We start from the raw sequence: 17,776 nt of genomic DNA, 5'->3' as shown, positions 1-17,776 counted from the left end.
GGGGGGGAGGGGGAGAGAGGGGGGGAAACTAAAACAAACCACCACCACAAAAAAACCCACAAAGTCAAACCTACTTATGTTTCTCAACTGGCCAAATACATCTTTCCACTGAAATATGAAAATATGGGAGACAATACTATAGTCAAACTTTCATCTCCATTTATGAAAACTTAAAAAAAATACTATAATACAGATTACATTACATGGAGTATTGCTTACCATGGACATCTGGGGATCTGGAATCTTAACAATTTCAGAACTTGTTAAAATTGGAGATGACTCATCACCATCCTGATGACAAAAAGTTAAATTCATATTAAACATCTCAAGTCTTAGGAAAAAACATGTTACATTTATGCACTGTGAATTATACTACAGTGAAAGACTGATGCAACTGCACCTTGCTGACTTTTGATAGTTATAAAGGGAAAATAACAAATAGATTTTTTTTTCTTGTTAGTTTTTGCCAGATGGTAAACAAGGTGACAAGAGAGATGAAAGTTCATCCAAGAAGATCTAGCTTGGCAACTCACTACCATGCTGGCACACAGGTGAGCAGAGAAATTTGCCATTATCTTTACATGTGTCCTCTGGAAGCACAAAGAGAAACCAAATTAGGGTCCATATTGCCACCAAAACCAAATCATTTCCTAGAAATAACAACCATGTTGCAGAAAATATCTCCTAATAGTTCAACACAGATGGATTTAGGAATATATACCTGTCTATCTATCACGGGTTCCACATGGAGCATGACAGTCTCTTCTAGAAGTTCATGCTGTGCTGCCCTGGAGCAGTACGACAGGAGCCTGCTACTTTTCCTTAGGGGAGTCTAACCTGCTGCTGCATAAATAAGGGAAAGGATAAGCTAAAAGTTTCCTGTTTGAACCAGGCAGAAGGAAAAAATACAAAGTCTGCCACCACCTGACAAAACAGCAACTCTGTTTACCTCTTCCAGGCACACCCAGCACTCTGGTTTTGGGTTTTTTACCTTACAAGTGTCCATTAATGCTTAGTCACACTATCTATGGAAGAACATTTAATTCAGAAGACGGTATAAGACAGTATAAAACAGTAAAACAGAAAAAAACCCAACACCAGCATAATATGTGCTATGCTATTTATTTCGGAGTAAATTTCAGGTCAGAATAAAGGTTTTTTTGACATATAAGCATTTCCCTCAATAATTTCAGTTTTGAGATAACTTGCTCAGGTTTGCTTCTGCCCCCAGCCTTCTTTTTTTTTTTTTTTCCCCTCCTGCTTTTCCAATCACATATGCCTCTTGGGATGGCTTTGCTTTTACACTTTTCAGAGGTAACTTTAAAAGAATTGAGGAGCTTGTATCAAGGGGAAGAAAAGACTCATTCGTCACAAAGACACTGGAGTTAAAATTGCCATTAACCTTTCAGGAGCAACATTTTTTTCCAGCTACATAAATTTTCTGTTGCTGACTACAGAAAAGAAATTTCTTATTATCAAAATGCACATTGAGGAAGACACTTCTATTACATATATTAGTGTCCTATGCTTTCTGAGGTAACAATTTTACAGTCAAAATAATGACAGTAACTACACACACATCCTTCCCAGCTACTGGAAATATACAATCTGGCTGTGCCTGATGATAGACCCAGAACAGGAACACAATTGCTTTTCCCATTAGTTTTTAAATAAGTATGCATGCAAACACTGAAGAGGACAAAGAGGACATTTGCTTACAGTTTCTCTGTTTTAAAACCATACTATCTAAATAAAGAACTTAGCTTTAACCTAACTGTATAATTAATAGTATTTCCAAAGTATTTCTATTATAACAAAATTATACCATAACTATAGACTGAACTGAGTTGGAGCCACACTCACAGATCAGCACTCACATTGTACTAAACCTTTGCCATCTCATCAGGTAGAACTCAGATCATCTCATACTAGTTTTACAAAGCCAAATTACAACAAAAACAATTAAATTGTTTGGGGGGGAGAATCCTTCTGAAAATAAACATATCTGATGACAGAGATAACAGACCGATTTCTATCTGCTAACTGGTTATCTTCTTCATCAAAACCTTAATAAGGCTGCAATCTTACTTGACCTTTATTTAACAATAAAGCATTACCAATGTTTCAGTAACAAATGTGTTTCCACTCTGTTTAGATCCTCCACATAAAAGCACTATAGGAAAAACTTAACACAGGAGTGGATTAACTAGCAAATGCTCAAACTCCTACCGAGGCATTTATACCATCTATATCCCATGCAGATTCTCTAGTGATAAGCGGTAGTAACACCCATACTACATCATCTTTCTCTTAGTTAAAACATTCAGATAGAATAGCTGTAAAAGGAAAGTCTGACAAAGCTTACAGGCTGGTGTCCTGGTTTCAGCTGAGACAGAGTTAACTTTCTTCCCAGCAGCTGGTGTGAGGCTGTGTTTGGGTTTGTGTTGAGGAGAAGCTGATCACACACTGATGGGCAGAGCTGCTGCCAGGACACTCAAGGACTTTCCAGCTTCTCTGCTGGGCCCGTGTCTGCAGGGGCAGGAGGAGCTGGGAGGGAGCACAGCGCCAGTGACCAGCCCAGGATTCCACCTCAGGTTTAGGATTGAGACCCAGATTGGCTGATGGTCTGTTCCATCCCATGCCCGGCATGCCCAGTATAGAGGTGAGGCTCTGTCCAGAAGTGCTCTCTCTTTCTGGGTCATCTCGCCCCAGGTGGTACCTCTCCCAGGGTCATCTCCCTCCCTCGGTCAGCTCTTGCTTTCTCGGACACTCAGGCTCTTATCTCTGTTCTAGGATGGTGGTTTTGGGACTTTCTCTGCTCCAATATCATTATCTGGGAATGGGCTGAGCCCTGCTCATCAGGTGGTGAGCAGTATCACTGTGTATCACTCATTTGTATATTTGTATACATATTTCTATTATTAACATTATTACTATTTCCAACATTCCTGTAGTTTATTTATTAAATTGTTCTTTTCTCAACCCATGAGTCTCTTTTCCCTTCACCACTTTCTCTCCCTCATCCCTGTGAGAAGGCAGAGGGTAGGCTGAGAGAGCAGTGTTGTGTAAAACCACAACACCTGGTAAAAATGGAGCACCTACCCCACAACCAAAAGCCTATGACAGCTATTACCAACTCAGAACTTATTAGGATGAGAATGACACAAGCACAATTGCCTAAAATTTGCTTATTTACAAAAATAAAAATAAAAAATGCACAAAGCCTTCCTGTGATTAATGTCAAAATGTTAACACCCTTTAAAACCAAGACTGGGGACTTTTTTCCAGGACTAGTGTTAAAAGAATGATTTTTAAACTCACTGCTGACCTGTGCCTTTTTTTTTAACCTTTCAAAACAAATATTGTAACGACTGTCTTTAAGCTCCTGTTCTCAAATGCAGGCTATGATAGACTATGCTAAGAGCCAAGCTGAAAAGCTCTAGTTATTCAGCTCAAGCACTTAGAAAACTTTGTTCCCATTGCATTTTAGAACAAAGCCTTAAGCTTCAATCAAAACTCGCTACCAAACCAAGTTCTGCCAAAGTACTTGTGGGACAAGCTACTGTAACAGGAGTCAACATTTTAAGAACAAATTATTTTGTGAAATCCTCAAGGTGGCACAATGCTATTAGTTTGCCCATGAAGGACATCAGTAGTTTAATTTGCCTTCCAACTACATTAATATGTGGCTTTAATTCTCTCTCTCATACTTGGAGAGCACAACACGGATCACTGTGAGCCAGAACCACACAAACTTACTAAACCATACCAAAGCCTGAGGGTCAACTGTAAATTAGCATTTGAATTTGGTCAGGTGCATGCTTCTGAAGCATCTCTCCTGATCATCCCCACGCAGTGAGCTGTAGTTCACATCATGGAAGTTTTAGAAATACCTAACATCCTCCAACTGCCAACCTGCTATTTTGCCACTGGGAAACAAAAGCAACATCAATACTAAACAGCATTAACTTGTTTTAAACTAATATGTTACAGAGCTTTAGAGGTATTTCACTACATTAAGGTCACTGTGCATGACCATATATTAGACTCCATTTAAGAAAGTCAACAAAATACACTGAATTTTTTAACCAAGAAAGGTTCTTCTCTACTTTCCTGAAAATCAGTTTCACAACATCCGTAAATAAATAAGTGCTATTTATCTCATTCTTTAGTCAAAACATAATTTTGAGTAAATCAATGGGATCCAACTTCTCCCACACAAAAAGTAAATGAACACCCAAGGCTGTAGACAATACTTTTTCTTTCTTTCAAGCCACAAAAAAGGTTCCAATAATCCGACTTTTTTTATTAACTGTGTGCAGCAGTGCAATCAATTTACTAATTCAACCAAAGGTCTCATTTGAAACCTGCAGAAAAACACATTAATAACAAATGCTGGTGTTATTTGCACTTGGAAAGTCACACTGAATTTTAGCCTAAATGGAGAATCAGAAGCGATGCTCACGTTAAGAGCAGACTGCTCTCCTTCACGCCTAGAATGCTGTATTACAATTAAGTTAACAGAGAACATGGAAAGAGCCACTGCCACTTCACTTCATTGTAATTGAATGCTGAGTCAAAAGAATCTCAAATTCTATCAGCCGCGGTTTAACAAGCTAGTTCTTCGTAAACACTCGAAAACAAATTTATCAACAAAACTGTGACAAGTAATCTCCACTTTGACTATCAGTCACAGGCAGGTGACACCAGAATCTAGTTTCATTAGACTCTGTACACTGGATTGGTGATGCCAGATATGTATTCTGTACACTGTAATTGGAAGCATGATAAAACTGAGAAGATAGGCACTAATTTACATACTGTTTTCTACTGCTGCCAGAAAAGGGTCAAGAACTTCTTGAAAAGCTACCTCACAACAACAAATCCCTCAAACTGCTGTTAGTTATAGCTTTAATATGTGCTATTACACATTCAATTATTTTATTTCCACAACAGCTGGCAATTTATAGTTATTTTGTTCCATACTCTATTAATATGCTTCAGAAACATCTGTTGAAGGAAAGACATACGCTTGAAGCCTGAATCTTCTTCCCTCACCTTGCACATCTGTAAAACCATAATGATGACAAAAAAAAAGTTGCGTGTGTCAATCAGGAATAATTCACCTATAGTGGTAGGTTTCTGGAGGTGAGGGAGATAAATTTTTAGGAATGTCATATTCAACTACAAAAATAAAAGAGCCAAGAGGACACAGAGCCGCACGTATCCATGCTCATCAGTTTGCATCGGTGAAAAGTACAGCACATTCTAATGTAAAAAAAACCTAATGGTTAGTAAAATGTATCAATATTTTGATCATATTCTGTTATGCTCTCCAGAAAAATTTCCTTGATTTCCACAGAACTAAAGAAAGTTATTTTGTTTCATGGAGGAATCTGACACATTGTAGGTTTCACTCTGACTTGTAACACAAGGGAGTTTTGTAACAGTAAGGTCCTCTACAATAGCTAGTTCTAGAAGTCTGTGGAAACAATATAAAACAAGTTATTCTAAAGGCAAAAAGACTTGGAAAGCTGCAGAGAGGTCCCACTGTCAACCACAGTCCACCAGAAGCAATGCTGAAGAGCTGCTTGGACGCTCAGGCAGGAAGCTAAGAAAGTTTTTAACCTAGACACCTGCCAAAGACACAGTTTCATCTATTTTTTTTTCCAACTCTACAAGCCGTTTTTAAGAGATTTTAAACAAGCTTTAAGTCCTTCTGCAATGGCTTACTGAGAGACAGTCGTTACAATAAATGCTAGGGGAAAAAACTAAAAAAAAACCACACTAAAAAAAACACACCAAAAAAACAACCACACAACACAACAACACAACAACAAAACAACACACCAAAAAAGCAACACATACTACTCCCCCACTCCCAATTTTGTGCAATCCTGCTTTTTGCAATTTATTACTGTATTTTTCATTAACTTCTTCTAGAACCTTAAGTTAGATCATAGTTCTGCTGCCCAAATCAACTGGTAATGTTGACACATACATACAAATACTTGTAATCTATTTTCCATTGTATTAACATTTTCTATACTGAATTACAGGAGTTTTTTTTTTAAATTGTCACAATAGACGCTGCTTAAAGTTAGTGCCTCTGCTCTCAACAGGACTCCAGTCTTTTTCTGTCTTCTTTCTCATAAAGCTGCATTACTTTAAACACGCTGAAAATTTTAAGACCTAATTACTGAATTTTTTTTTAAAACAGATTATACATATATTGCTTTTTTTATTTCAGTGGGTCTTTCTACAATGCACAGGTCCACAAAACTACTGATAATGCCTTCCAAAGCCACGCTCAGTTAATCCTTTGTTCCATTAAATTTTAACTCAAAAAAGCACTGAAGGCACTGCTTCAGAGATCTGTCTTGTAAACAGAAAGATGCAAGACATTCCAATCCAGAAGTCTTTTACTTAATTGACTTCCAAAGTGTTTTCAGCATGAAAGACTAAACTTTTATATTTGTTCATTTCAGAGAAAACATTCACCAGAAGAGCTCCTGTACAAAGTTTTAATAACTTATCTTTTTATAAAGTTACCAATCAATACAGGTACATTTCTTCTTGATATAAGACATGATTTTACATACAGCTACTCTGAAAGTACTGCAGGACGACTGAAGGAACCATAAATCAAAACATTTCTAATCACTCACACTTATTAAATTCTGTAATCTTGAACTGTATTACACAAGTGATTGACTTCTGCAATCTTGATGCATCTTTACTATTTGATTTATATGTACATAAAAGTTACCACTGACAGCTGTCTGCCGCTATCCTGCGGCAGAATATCTCACCTCAGCAGAAAAACCTATCCATTTTAGGTGCATATGTTGCTTTTTAAAGGTGACCATAAAGCCTGCAAGACACATACCTTTTCGTAGTAAACTATTCCATATTCTTTATCATCACACTTGACGCAACGGAATTCAATCATCAGGTACATAAAATTAGAACTTCGTTTTTCCCTCTGAGAAGAGAACCACCACAGATGGGTGTCATATATTAAAGTGCATCAATCTTCAGCATTCTCAGTACAGCAGTTACCCTACTTCCTTTGTGCTGTAACCAATTAATTAGACTATCAGTTGTTGTAGCAATTAATCAGTTAATCATTTTATAGCACTCTGAGACTGTATCACTTTCTTCCCAACATTCTTACTTCCTTACATTCCTACTTCAAGATAAACATCCACATATAACAGACAAAATCACATTGTTTGCATCTGCAACTTGCAACTATGGACTAAAGGTCTGAAAAAAAGGCGATGAATGATAACCAGCTGACAGTTGGGGTTTTTGTGTTACATTTTGTTCTTTTCTTCCTAAATCATTACACCCAATTACGCATGTCAGATTCAAAAAACAGAAGACACAGAAAAACCCCACACTGTTTCATATAAAACCACGAAACAGACAAGTTAAACCTTGGACTACAAGATTAGATTTGCAGCTCATTCACTTTCAGAGGAAGATTTGCTCACATATGCATTTTTAAAATGCTTTACTTGGAAGTAGTGCCTAGATTTTTTTTTTTAAATTTACATGAGAAATGAGATAGAAGTTACACATAACCACCACCAGGAACATATACTTAATAAAAAAGTAAGCATCCCGTTTAATAATGAGCAACTCAAGTTTGTTTCATGCGTTAATAATAGATTGATTTTGCAGCACAGGCAAAATGGTTCTGCATTTAAGGTACAGCTCTAAAAATCAGAAATTTTGAGTTTTCTGTACATTTACAGAAAAAGAAAAAAGTTAAAAAAAGGAGGATAGGCTGAGCTCTCAAAAAAAATGCATAATAAATGCATAAAAGTTGCATTACTTTTAATAAACCATAAGGGTTTATTAAAAAAAATTAAGTTCAAAAATAATCTGATTTCCTGTGGTCTAATTATAAATAAGAAAACAAAAATCTCAGCACACAAAGCAGAAAACAAAGGCATTCTGCTGTGCAAGATGAGCATAATTGGTTAAGTTTCAGGGCAATTTTGCTCAATGAGGGTTAATACCTCACTCAGACATTTAATTACCGGATTTTTTTTTTTTTTAAATATTAATTCAAGTCTTCCAAGTGTTTTTCCTCAACACCTAAAACTGAAACCAGTAAAGCTGAACAGGTCTAAAACAAAGGTACAGTCTACATATCCAAAAAGCTTCCCATCATCATCTATATCGTAGAGTTAATTTAGTCATACCTAGGAGCATTTGTTCCAAGCTACTCCAAATTATTAATAAATTCTTTCATCTGTGATCAAGTTCACTTGAAGCTGACAACTGGTAAGACAGTTGTCTATTCTCATTATTGCCAAAGCAAAACCCACTTTGGAAACTTAAAGAACTATTTTTCTTTTTATCGTATACACTGGTGGTTGAAGAAAAACAGGACGCATGCTTTCAGTCAGTCTCCTAAGCAAGCGAATGTTCCACATTAGCAGAACCCTAAAAAATATCACAAATCTTGTACAGTACAATGGCCCACCTCATTGATCATTTCTATTTCTCTAAAAGTCAGTCTGTCCAGCCAGTCCACTTTCACCATATGACCTTGCCGATGAGACTTGGTGAGCTGCATGAAAAAACACAATGATAATACTTAAATTGCTGGGAGCAAGAAAAAGAGTATAAAAGTCATAATTTTACAGAGATACTAACATAAAAATCAGGGGAGAAAAAAAAATTGAGGTGGAAAAAATACTTGTGCTGTACACACACAGTAGACCCTTGTGAACAGCTAAGCCATGCCATGAAAATTCTAATATCTAAAACACCAATCACGGTAGAAACCAAAACTGCATTCCAAACACATCACAGAATTTTTACAGCATTAAAAACAGGAACCTATTGTTTCAGTAAAATAACATAACAAAAACATGTATTTTTTTGTATTACTAAGTTACATATGGTAAAAGTTACCAAGTCAAATAAAAAGAAGATATTTCAAAGAATATCCAAATTGAATAATTCTGCCCTTGTTAGGCATAGAAAAACAAGTTCTTAGACAGAGACTTACACAACACAAAAGGTCAGCCAAAGACTTACTCACAGGAAGTCACGGGCAGCTTGTTCTCCCTTTCTTTTTAGTCACCTGAAAAGCGGTTCAAGTTTTACTCCTACATCTACATATTGCTATAGTAATAGCAAGGAAGCTGAGCTGTTTAAAGGACTACCTAACAGCAGAACAGCGGAAGAAAAGATAAGACATGAGCCATACCACTTGTAGTTTCAGATGTGCTGACACTCACTAGTTTATGAAGAATTTAGCAGAAGACCAAACAAATATGAACAAGAGTCATCTTTTTGGCTCCTTAAGAAATCACAAGCATTCCTCCAAAAATCAGCAATTCTTGCAGTATGCAGGAAGAGATGCAAAGGGACTAGAAGACATCAAGTTCTTTCATGTTTTGAAGAAATCAGTATCTGTCTAGGAAACGGCTAGTGAAGAGATCTTCAAAATTATTCCTATTAAGGGAAGGGTTACAACTACTACTTCATCAGCTTTGTTCTGTGGTCAACATGCCCATGCGTGAGCATGTAAATCTCAGCGGGCCACAGGTACACCAACTGCCATTTCTTGCCCAGCTCACAGCTAGGGTACAGGCAACACACAAAGAGTACTAGGACAGCATATGAATGGAATATATAGTATGCAAGAGAACACGGGATACACACCTGATTCACCTAACATTTCTTTAAGCTCTACACCACAATATAGCTTGACACAATTAATAAATATTTTGGTGCAAACTTTGGAAGACCACTGCAACTTTTAAGAATTAATTAACTCCCTTCACTATACAGGAGGTGCTTTTTTAAATTTGTTTTGTCTCCAGTAAACTCTGGGACAGCTGATCTTCAGATTACCATTAATAAACTTCAGAAACTTAACAGTACAAAAGGAAAAGGAAGGGCAGAGTAGGGGAGAAAATATAATCCTTAATAACATTTCAGGATACTGGATGTAACTAAAGCAAAGAAACACAATTTTTGGGTTCTTTCAACTTATCAGCAGGATTGTAAACAGGAGCACAATATAGCAATAATTACTTCCTATCTTATGTTATATTCTGCATCCAGTTCATCAAATTCCACCTCAGCAATATTACAGACACAGAGCATGCCAGGACTTTACTAAAAGGATAATACAAGACTTGGCCTTTGCCCCATATGTCACTTTATAATATACTTTAAAGGTAGAGAACCAGCAGCATGCAGACCAGTTATGATACAAAATGCTGTTTTAGGCAGGCTGGACATCACCACTTAATATGTTCACAAATGTCCTACCTAGTTCACAGAAAAGGTCTTCTCATCTTCAGCAATGAATTCCTTACCCTTACATGTCCACCATTTTAACTGCTTCTGAAGTACTCCCTACTTTTTTTATCTAACAAAAATATTTTTCATACTCAAAGTAGCCCTCTTATTTCCACTACCTTAAGCCAATGCATCACAGTTTTCAGAGTACCACATATTCACATTCATCATTGGCACACAGATTTAGGACAGCACTTATAAAATGTTATTTAGATACCTTGGTCACAAATTCTTAGTTCATTTATTGTTCACTGCACTAGAGAATAAGGAAAATAGTTACTCTGTATGTTTTAGAGGAAAATTATTAATCTCTTAAACCTGCAAACCTCCCTTAGAGAGAGGAAAAAAAATCATAATACAGCAACTAGTTAGGCCTGCATACAAGACCCAGAAGATCTGTAGGCATATGTATACGCATGAAGAACCATTCTCTTGGATTAATATTTAAAGCTTAAAATAAAAGAGAAGCTAGTGCATTCCCTTCAGGGAATAAAGCATAAGTCATCTGCTTCTAAATAAGAGGCATTTTTTTAGATACTATCTTACCATTGTTTTTATCTAATTTCATTCAGCCAGCAGAACACGTGAGGGAGGTGAACTTTTTGTTTAAGTAGAATAAACTAACAAACCACCCCTGGTAGAAACATCTTAATGTCATTAATATTTGAGCATGCTAAGGTATGCCACTCTCTACCCATTAATATTCCTTAGTACAGGAAAAATCTGCATTCACAATGACCCCCAGGATGCAAAGCCATGGCTTTTTCATCAGTAGCAATGTTACAAGCAACATTCACGTGTTTTGTAAGAGCACAACCATATGGCACCTCAACATGAAACGAGAGACTTGCCATAGTATCAATTATTTAAGGTAAAAGGATGCAACTCCTCCAGCAGCCACTCACTGATTTTATATAAATTTGCTATAATAATAAAATCCACACATGTACATACACACAAACCCAGAAGCATGTCAAGAAAATAAAAAGCTATCTTTTAGGTGGAGGAAAGGTCCTTCAGCAAGCTCTTCTCAAGAGTTACTTATTACCCAGAAGACTCTAAATTAGCCTCTGATAAGTCTGTCCAAGAGATAAACAGAAAAAAAAACAAACCAAGAACAAAAACACACAAACTCACCTTGCATTTAATTAGGCCTACTCATTCTACCTACATTTAAATATAACCTCACGCTCAGTAGCATGAGGAGACGTTCAGCAACTGATGAGTAAGTCACAGAAAAACTGAAGCTGTTTGTACTCAAACAATGGCTGTTTAGGAATGATAAATCACAAGAACCTCATCTGCTGTATAAACAGCTGTGCAAATGAAAGCTCTCATAGACACACTACCCAGAAACCCTATTCACTTTGCTAGCATCTGATGGTAAAATGCTTTTATAAATTAACACAAAAAAATGTCAGTGAAAACATTCGCATCTTTCAGAAACTAGTGTCTTGCAGAACAGCTTTCAGAAGAGAAGATGGTGGCAGTGATGTTATTAGCTTTTCATTAGCCATTAACTAGAACTCTCAATTGGGATGTGAAAGAATTCCCTCCTCTTCCTCAGAGGCTTTCTGCCCTCATCTCTCACGTGCCAAAAGAAGAAGCCAGAACAGACCCAGGTATTTTGAGACTGAAATACTCTACATTATTTTTATTTCTTGAGCTAGGGAGCAGAAGGGAGTGAAGGGAAGAGAAGAAAAAATGCTGGTAGGGTAAGTTCAAGTTTGCATAACAGAACTAACGTGAAATGGAAGGCCTACACTCTAAAACTTCTCCTCAGAGACCCACTGCCTGCATCACATAAGCATCTGATGAACTATAAACAAGCCTTGATATTTAGTGTCTGTCTACAGAGCTTCTAAGGCTAGAGGGGATTTATTCTACTACGATCAAGAAACCGGGCACCACCGCTGGCAGAAAGCTCTAATGAGTTTTCCATTGCAAATGCAAGGTGAACAAGACTAATACAAGACAGACTCTAAATAAAAGTTAGTTTGTTGCTGGGATTAATTTCAGCAGTCTTCTCAGGTGAGAAAATGGACATATTTATGGCACTGGATGTGTCTTTCACTTGGGCATTGTAAAAAAGTAAGAATGAAAACTAGGAGACCAAGACTAAGAAGAAAGTACATTGAGTAAGTGGGTTGAGACATTTTGCAAGCTTGGGGCAAATTTAACTGAAGAAAGAGAGAAATCAGCAAGTCAAACAGTTCAAGAACTAACATTTACTGATCTATTCCAGACGTAGTTTTGATGGCAAAAATACACTCTGCCATCAAGCTGGGAGAAGAAAATACTAATATACACACATATTCATGAGCTTAAATAAAAGACACTTTGGTTAATTTCTGCAATTCTACTCAAATTCTAACATAGACATGTCTCATACATGCCTGAACACTACACCAGACAGCCTTAAATCTAAATGATGGCTACTGAAAGAAACTAGACTGTCCTCACAAGTTACTTTTAGGATCTGCTTTTACTGAACCTGATGTGATTCTGTGTGATTCTGTGATTCTGTGAATTTTTTCTTCAAGCATCAAGGCATGTTCACATTTTCACTGTTTACACAGAATTAATATGTTAAGTTGTTACAACAGAAAGCTGTGTATATTAAAAATACTTGTATGTCCTGTTTTAAAAAATACTTCAGTAGCAAATGAGGATGATCTACTTTACTCACTTGTATTAATCCTGTGAAATATATAAGCAATCTAAAGAAGACAGCTTTCACATGGGAAAATAACACAAACAGCCTGTCTTCATTAACACCTGTCTTCATTTCACTCCAGTGAAAGTGCAAGGTTTTCACATACATTTTAAAGGTTACTTGCTACTCCATTACCTTTGCCAAGCGGCTCATTTGATCTTCAGAGACTGTGCTGCTGGTTCTCCCAGGAGTTTTGGTGGGCTCTGAGCCATCAGCTTCTACGTTGGGCCAGACTTTCAAATCATGCATTCCTTGACGAAACATACTGTAGGTGAAAATGCAGAATCGCTTCAGTAAATTCAAAATAATACAGCCGTCAGGAATCAAAGTACAGTGGCAGCTACAAGAAAATGAAGTAGCTTCCTTTGTCAAACTTACAAACATGCATTACCACATATAATTTAACTGAACTGCAAAAATGCCTTGCACTTTGTGACCTTTACAGCCATTTTTATTGGCACGCAGAGTTTAGAAAAGAGTAAGTCTGAGACAACTTATTTGGCAAGTGGAAGAAGAATGGGGAATGCCCAAAGTTAGCAGGGCGGTAAAAATGCAAACTGAGGCAGAGCTTGACCTTTTTTTATTATTAGTTTTATTATTTGTAATGAAGCAGAAAGTATTCCTTTTGACTTGCAAATTAAAATACTGACTTCAGGTCTGCCAATGGGAAAAAAATTCCACAAAAAAAACTACCTAAACTTCATTTGAAGGTCAACTGATATAAAGTAGCCTACAGACCTGCCAAACAAATAATAAGAAAAAAGGCACAACCCTCAACCTACCATTTTCTCCATCTATGCTTCAAATTGAACTGCTAATTGAAACTGTGCAGTGAACAGAACTCTGCAGGGTAATTGACCACACCTTTTCCCTGCAAAACTCTGCTTCCCTTGCACATTTGTGCTGATTCACCTATAACAGACACCTCAAGAAATCAAGTGCATTACTTTTGCCAATAAGAGGTGGTCACTTAACTCTAACAACTTTGGGTAAATAGAACTGGAAAGAACATTTTAAAAAGTCAAACATAAAAATGAGAAATACTGACTAGAAGGCCCATCTGACCCTGAATTCACACACCACTTTGTGGAATTCTACTACAGTGGTTTCTGTTTACAAGCAAATACAAAATTTCAAAGATATGTGTTGCTTTCTGTCAATTTACTTCCCACAGGCCCCATATGCTGGAAAGAAAAGTAAGTTTAATTTATAAATCATATCTTTTTCCACGAAGTATGCTCTAATGCTTTAAAAACTACTAGAAGTCTTTGGGGCACGGTCCAACTGATTCAGTTCATTTTTCTGCCCTGAGACAATGTCAATCTTTTTGTCAAAGCAATATCTTCAGTGACAGAGATACAAACTCTCTCTACAGTCATTTTCAACGTTCAAGTATCACTAGGACAGCTTTCCTAATGCTAACCTAAACTTGTCCTGCACTTCAGTTCAGCCTTATTACTTTTATCCACTGACAAGACAAAAAAAGGCGCTCTCTCCCCATTTTCCAATGCTACCTGCATACTAGAAAAGTGTTCCCACAGTCTTTTCTTTAGCCTCACTACTCTTTACTCCTCCATCTATTTAATAGACTTTCAATGATAGACACTCCCTTAGATACACAGTGGTCAGCAACTTCCCTGAAGTCAGTTATATAGAACTGAACATAACCCAGACAGACAGGTATGGAGACAAAGGATACAACATTGTCCCTGATGTGCATACTTCTGTTCACATATTCAACGTTGTTTGCACATTTCACAAGAGCACCATGATGCTGAGCCATGTAAGACTTAAGACTCACTCTAAAACCCAGCTCTTTTCCTCTTTTTTCCTGGGCAGCTCCTCTCTTCTGTATTTGACTGAAATCAATTGCGAACAGTACCCACGTCTCACGCTTTTTCTTAACCTGCATCCTATTTTTTTTTCAGTCCCGTTTGCACCTAGTCAAGATCCTTTCCATGTATTATCACTTTCCAGCACACTTGTAATCCTTCCTGTCTCAGTGTTATCATCACAGATTTACTAAATCCACCCTCCACTGGATCACAGATCATTAATTTTGAAAACTCCTGATTTACTGAGTTACATTTTATTCCTTATAAATAATACTGCATTAACAGCCCAATTGCAAGATAATTAAATAAATTAAGTATTAGCACCCACTCATTACAGAAGTAGAAACATGAAGTGATTTTAGCATTTGCTTCCTTAAAATTCAAGCTTACAGATCTAGAAAAAAAAAAGCCTAAATGTTGGGTTTATACAAGACTTTTTTTTTTTTTACAGCACTGTAGCATGTATGAAAAGTTACACTCAGAAACAGAGTAAATCATCTTTGTATCTGAATTTTCAAACATAGAACTGTTAAGCTGGTTTAAATTTTTTTTCTTAAAAATCTCTCATAACCAATGCCACCTTACTCTTCACAAGTGACCTCCAAATCTGTACCACAGAAGAAAAAGTCGTATACCCATATTTCCCAAAGAGCGAGACTGTTGTTCCTCCCACAGGAACAGCTTTACCAGGTCCATATACATCCCAGATGGTCAGAGCCACCTGCGCGTTGCGAGGCAAATCTGGATACTTCACAGGCAGTTTCAGCCATTCATTCCAGCTGCAAAGAAACACTTTTTATTAGTCATAAAGCTTTAAAATTCAAGTTACTCTGTAGCAGTTTATACAACCCAGCTTCTTCTTAGAATATTAATTTCTAAGGGAAGATGTACTACTTTCCTGTGGGCTTTAGCCATTTAAATACTTGTCTTGAGCATGCTTAGAAGGCCAGAGACCAAAGGAAAAATACTCCATCTTCATGACTAAGTACCAAAGATCAGTCTGCCCAGTAAACAGTAAGAAAACGTGCAAGTCCAGGACCCAGAAGTTATTTAAGTAGTGAGCCATGGCAAAACACATAAGTAACAATTTTATTACCTACCCATTACACAAAAAGGTTGGTTTTGTACTGTCAGGACAATACTTAATAACCATACAAACACTTGATGAAACATAAGTTACTTGAAAAGACAAAAGAAAACAAACCTTTCTGACACAAATAAAAACTGTACAGATTTATTAAATAACTTGATGGCCTGGTAACTAAGAGGAAAATGAAATAAAAGAATAAAGGCAGTCACTTACTTCCATCTAGTGCTAAAGGCTTTGTAGGAAGTTCTAACTGGAAGAGCAAGAGGCTTCCCTTCTGCAAATACCTGACAAGTCACATACAAGTCAGAGCAAGTTTCTTGATACAGTCCTGAGAACTTCAGCATTGGATCTTCTAAGAGAGCTTTGTAACTCTTCTGTTCTCTTTTTCCTTCCAGACTTCCTCTGTGTGGGGGAAAAGAAAAATTAAAAAGAGAGGGGGGGAGAGAAAAAAAAAATTAAACCAAAATTTATTTAATCCACAGTAAAAATCCTATTCTACTTCCTATCCTCACTTTGCATTACTAGAGAGTAGTGAAATAGAAATATCACAGAGGAACTCAGGGTGTGAAGCGATGAACAAATACAGCATTTATTGCGATATCGATTTTTTTTTGGGGGGGGGGGGGAAGCAGGGAAGGGAAGAAGTACTTGTTTGTCTTTTCAATGGAGATAACTTCTAGTACAACCTGTAGATTCTCAGACAGCATCAAATGAGGTACACTAAGCAGGGCAACAATTAGATGACATATGCTGCTATTATTAAAAAAACAAAACAAACATCAGCACACGTGTGTTCTGAATACTGTTTGGAAAAAATAAAGTTATAACAATGCCTTATTTTTAAGCTGTATGAAATTTATGACTGGCTTTGGATGCCAGTAATCTCTCAAATCAACAACAAATCAAACCTCAACTAGGCAGGCTATTCAAATCAAACATTATTAAAGGCCTGCAACAATTCACCAAATGTTAGTGTATAGTGTAAACTGATGGAATTTCTCAGGCCTTATCTATACCATAATGAAAACAATCATGCATATTAAATATCTGACTGTGGATGCACATGAGAAAACAAAAAGGGAATTGCGGTGCTGATGGGAAAACAGGTAAGATCCATCTTTCAGCAAACAAAAATGTATCAAAACACTTCAAAGTTGATGAACAAGGTTCTTGCAAGAAAGTAGCATAGCACATTCCAACTCTGATGCACAAAAAGAATCCTAGTTACATTTTTGTTAGGCAGAATGAATTACCAAAGAGGACACATGGATTTGACTTCAGCTATGACCTTCCATTCGGAAGTTAAATAAATCCGAATAAACTTTCCCAACTTAGTTTTCCGAAAAAGTGCAATATACTTTAACACAGCAACATTAGGTACACCACATTTTAAAGCCAGCTACATCCCCCCTACACAAATGTACACATCCCACTGCTATGATGCAGAAAAATCTCAAAAATAATTTAAAAATTAACTAGCAAATACATAATAACAGCTTCAAAAAGAGTGCTTGCATGTACCCGTTTAGGAACATACTTACACCTACCTGGATCTGCCTACAACCAAGAACCCGACCAAAAGTAACGTGCTTTCCAGGGAGCACGCAAACAAGTAGGAAAAAGTGTGTCGCTGGATTATCTCCTTCCCCTAACAGCGAGGACGGGGCTGTGACACAAGCAGGTGAAAGGTTATCGGTGACATTAGTGCATACCTGAGAATCAATCTTTGCCTTACAGCACCGTCCTGCAGGACGGGACCCAAGGACATGAAGTTTCATAAAATCACAGAATGGTTTGGGT

The 17,776-nt window shown here is 37.0% G+C and overlaps 1 protein-coding gene across 1 annotated transcript; it reads right to left on the bottom strand.

Moving 5' to 3' along the window:
- Positions 1 to 219: 219 nt before the first annotated feature.
- Positions 220 to 16,378, bottom strand: LOC104471100 (phosphatidylinositol 3-kinase catalytic subunit type 3; the record flags this gene model as incomplete). Its single annotated transcript, XM_010086328.1, has 6 exons — positions 220 to 291; positions 6,890 to 6,985; positions 8,501 to 8,587; positions 13,187 to 13,316; positions 15,522 to 15,665; positions 16,190 to 16,378. Coding segments are annotated over 6 exons (718 nt in total), but the record flags the coding sequence as incomplete, so codon positions are not given.
- Between the last annotated feature and the right edge of the window lie 1,398 nt (positions 16,379 to 17,776).

This window comes from Pterocles gutturalis, unplaced genomic scaffold, assembly GCF_000699245.1.
Source record: "Pterocles gutturalis isolate BGI_N339 unplaced genomic scaffold, ASM69924v1 scaffold8741, whole genome shotgun sequence".
NCBI lineage: Eukaryota > Metazoa > Chordata > Aves > Pterocliformes > Pteroclidae > Pterocles > Pterocles gutturalis.
Note: the sequence above shows the minus strand (reverse complement) of the source record. Positions and strands in the feature narration are given on the sequence as shown.